Source organism: Orycteropus afer, unplaced genomic scaffold, assembly GCF_000298275.1.
Source record: "Orycteropus afer afer isolate SDZICR_OR568_19922 unplaced genomic scaffold, OryAfe1.0 scaffold00652, whole genome shotgun sequence".
In the NCBI taxonomy this organism is placed as follows: domain Eukaryota; kingdom Metazoa; phylum Chordata; class Mammalia; order Tubulidentata; family Orycteropodidae; genus Orycteropus; species Orycteropus afer.
Window position 1 is genome coordinate 940,850 of NW_006922239.1, and position 4,252 is coordinate 945,101.

General features: G+C 37.9%; 1 protein-coding gene across 1 annotated transcript in view; it reads left to right on the forward strand.

The window, feature by feature from the left end:
• HPGDS (hematopoietic prostaglandin D synthase) overlaps window positions 1-4,252 on the forward strand; it is a 51,101-nt gene that overhangs the window by 25,488 nt on the left and 21,361 nt on the right. Inside the window, exon 3 of the mRNA XM_007956720.1 lies at window positions 2,939-3,048. Within this exon, the coding sequence (XP_007954911.1) occupies window positions 2,939-3,048 (110 nt within the window). The remainder of the gene's footprint in view (window positions 1-2,938; window positions 3,049-4,252) is intronic.

A 4,252-nucleotide genomic window follows, 5' to 3' on the forward strand; every position in this document is an offset into this window, starting at 1 on the left:
GAGGTTGCTATGAGTCGGAATCAACTCGATGGCAGTGGGTTTTGTTTTGGTTTTTGTCACTATTGCTATCATTACCACCACCACTGAGATCCAAGCCTTAGATATGTGGTAAGATCACAAAATAAAATGGGTCCTAATTATTAGACCCCTTTTTAAAAACAGAGTTATGTGTGTAAAGATATTAAATTATCTGTTAGGCTAATATGCCTTAAAAAATGAAGTTCAGAAGGGTTGGAGATTATTTCTGACTATGGAAATTAAGTTTCAATGTAAAAAAGACATTTGAGTTGAGTCACCAAAGATGCCTGTGATTTCAAGTCTTGGGCTTAGGCAGTGGTTTTCAAATGTTGTTGTTGTTGTTGTTGTTATGTGCCATCAAGTCAGCCCCGACTCAGCGACCCCTCCTTGGGTTTCCGAGGCAGTATCACTACGGAAGTAGGATTGCCCAACCTTCCTTCCGAGGAGTGGCTGGTGTTAGGTGTTATCAAAATCACCTGGGAGGCTTCTTAAAACTCAGGGTGCTGGGTCCTAACTTCAGAGATTTGGATTCATTCAATCTCAAGTGAGACTCAAGTATTTGCATTCTTAACAATTTACCAGATCATGTTGATGCAGCTGATCCAAGGATGTTTCTTTGAGAATCGCTGATTGGGATATTCCAGGCAGAGAGGAAGTTTGTGTGAGAAAAGAAAAAGAACTGCAAATTTGCAGGGTGGGAAGTAGAAAGAGAAGCATCTAGAAAAATGGACTAGGATCTAGTTAGAAGATACAGAGACTTCATTCCTAAGGCAATTGTAGGTTTTAATGTAGGCATTTATGCTTTTCTGCATTCTTTACCTCAAAGCTGTGATTTTGGAAAGATTATTCTCACCATACTTTATAGTTGATTGACATGACCAGAAGCAGGGAAGCACATTAGGTCATCATTAAAACAGTGTTATCCGTAGATGGCAATAGATAAGAAGAGGGAGTGAGAAAAATGAGAATGTTTGTAGTGGTAGAATTATCATAGACATTATTAGACATTATATGACAGATATTGGGAAAGGGGGTATGGGACTGTTTATCTAACCAGGACAGCAATGGCAAGGCAGGTGACAGCTTGAACATGGTAACATTTATTTATTTATTTATTACTTTCACAACTTTCCAACCTTTCGTAACCCTCTTCAAAGCAGGGCTAAAATCTGGTTCAAGGCAGTTCAGTCATGGCTTATGCAGGGACATCAGAACAGATGCAAATTTATAAACTTTGAGTATATCAGAGTGATAACTAGCACAGGAAAATTATGGTTGAAGCCCTAGAATGGGAAATTGAAAGAAGTGTTATGAGCCTTTTCAGAATCTGACATAGGAGATCAGATTATTGTCAGGACTGTGGGAAGTAACATACTTTCAAAGTAAGGCAACTGGCTGCCATCTTTGACTTGGGCACCATTGTTTGCAACTCTGCAGATCAAGAAATTTGGTTGCTATGTAACACACACACTGCCTTGTTTTGTAGGAAGGAGATTAAGTTTCCAGCAGTGCATCAACCTGTAATTTTCCCCCTTCTGGTTATTGTTCCAGTACATCTACATTTTATAAATTCAGGTTCTTTCCCATTTCACTTTGTCAGCTGTGACTCAACCATTAAGAGCTGATTTGAAATGCCACTTCAATGTCTGTCCTCACTCAACCACAAGTGTCACGCAGGCAGATGATTTGTCTGTTTTGTTCACTTTTGTGGGTTCACTTGGGGCTGACCTACAGTTGGACCCCAGTAATTATTTGTTGGTTGAATGAAAGAAGAGCTGGTTTGAAGTAGGAAGTGATGGCTCCATTTTGGTATTTGTTTAAGTTCAGGGGCCAAAATGACACATGGGAGAAATAGCCACAGAGAAGCTGAGAATGTACCTTTTGAGTTTAGGACTAAAAATGTTGAACAAAGAGTCATCAATTGATATTGGTGGCTATAACCCCTAGTGTGGAAGTCAAAGTAGTGAATGACTGAATACATCCTATGATAGAGTTCTAAGGGAATTTTCAAGGCCAGAAAGAAGAGTCAACCTTTGAATATCACAAAAAATATAAAAATTCAAAATTATTTTCTTTCTTTCACTTTTAACAACTTATTTACAATGGTGGTACAGTTTATATGCATTTCATCCATTTTTGGTATGCTGTTCCTTGATTTGTTGTGTAAAAGCAGTTCATTCTAGACTGTTTCTGCAATGAGCAATTTTAAATTGACATCAATGAGAAAATATTTAGGAAAAGCAATGATTTTTCTTTTTTAGGAAAAATGCTCAACAAATGGAAAGAAAAAACAACTTCTAGCTTCCAGGCAGAAAACAAATGCTCCTGAGAGATATTATCAAAATTAACTGCAAATATAATTATTTTACAAAACAAATTATAATGCATATGCAGGTTATTTATTGTAATATTGCTTGCATTAGCAAAAGATTGAAACAATTAATCAGCTGTTGTTAGTTGTTATTAAATGCCATTGAGTCAGTTGTGAGTCATAGCAACTTGATGTACAACCAAACAAATCAGCTGAAGATAGTTAAATAATTTATGGTACATCTACAGAAAAGAATCCTATGTACCTGAAACAAAAAGTGAGACACTCTTTAGGTACTTGTAAAGAAAGACCACTAAGATACAAGGATGTCAAGGGGTGCTATATATTCTTATTTGCTTGCATTTTCATTTTTTTTAAATTGAAAATACATAAGAAACAAAAGTGGTTATCAATAAGGTAGGTAGGTAAGGGAACAAAAAGGTGGTAGATGGGAACAGGAGTTCAAACAGTCTTCACTGGGTATTTTATATTGTTTTGTATATTTAAACCATATGAATATATTGCCTATTAAAAGAAAATAAGCCTTTTTATATAGTAAAATAAATTGAGCATATTCATGAACATAAAATAGCCTCTCTCTTTCCACAGATTTAGCTGGAAAAACAGAATTGGAACAATGTCAAGTTGATGCTATTGTGGACACATTGGATGACTTCATGTCACGTTTTCCATGGGCAGAGAAAAAACAAGATGTAAAAGTAATGTGATTACTTTGCTATAACTATAATTAATCATATACTACTTGCCAAGCACTGTGTAGTTGTTGTTGTTGTTGTTGTTATGTGCCGTCGAGTCGGACCCGACTCATAGCGACCCCTCCTTGGGTTTCCGAGGCAGTATCACTGTGGAAGTAGATTGCCCAACCTTCCTTCTGAGGAGTGGCTGGTGTTATTGTTAGGTGCCATCAAGTCAGCTATGACTCATAGAGACAATACAATAGAATGAAACACTGCCTGGCCCTGCACCATCTTCCCAGTGCTGTAATTGAGCCCATTTTTGCAACCACTGGGTCAATTCATCTCATTAAGGTTCTTCCTCTTTTTCCCTAATCCTCTCTAGTGGTGTAGTGCCTAAGGCATTTGACTGCTAACTAGAAGGCTGGCAGTTCAAACCACCAGCCACTCCTTGGAAGGAAGATTGGGCAATCTACTTCTGTAGTGATACCACCTCGGAAAACCAAGGAGAGGTTGCTATAAGTCGGATCCAACTCCACAGCGGTGAGTTTGGTTTTTTGTTTTTTTCTATTTTACCAAGTATGATGTCCTTTTCCAGGGACTGATCCTTCCTGCTAACATATCCAAAGTACATGAGACAGTCCCACCATCCTCACTGTAAGCATTCCGGCTGCGCTTCTTCCAAGAGAGATTTGTTTGTTCTTCTGGAAGTCCATGGTAGAATCAATATTCTTTTCCAGCACCCTAATTCAAAGGCATCAATTCTTCTTCCGTGTTCCTTATTCATTGTCCAGCTTTCACATTGTGTTAGGTGCTTTAATAAGTTCCTTGTTATCAAAGTTATGCATACACGTAATTTTAAAACATAAAATAATATTTAAAAGCTTACAAAAAAAGTACAGAGTTCCCTGTCTGATTCCTTCACTTTACTCCTTTCCCAGATGCAACCCATTTTTAACCCCTTTAACTGTTTCTTAGGGATTCATTCTTCTCCATATTTCTATAACCAAAAACCAAACTCACTGCTGTAGAGTCGATTTCAACTCATAGTGACCCCTCCTTGGGTTTCCAAGGCAGCAGATCACTATGGACATAGATTGCCCTGTCTTCCTTCCAAGGAGTGGCTGGTGGGTTTCAACCACCAGCCTTCTGGTTAGCAGTCAAATACCATAGGCACTACACCACGAGAGCTCCTGATATTTCTATAGGATATATTAATATGGTTTTC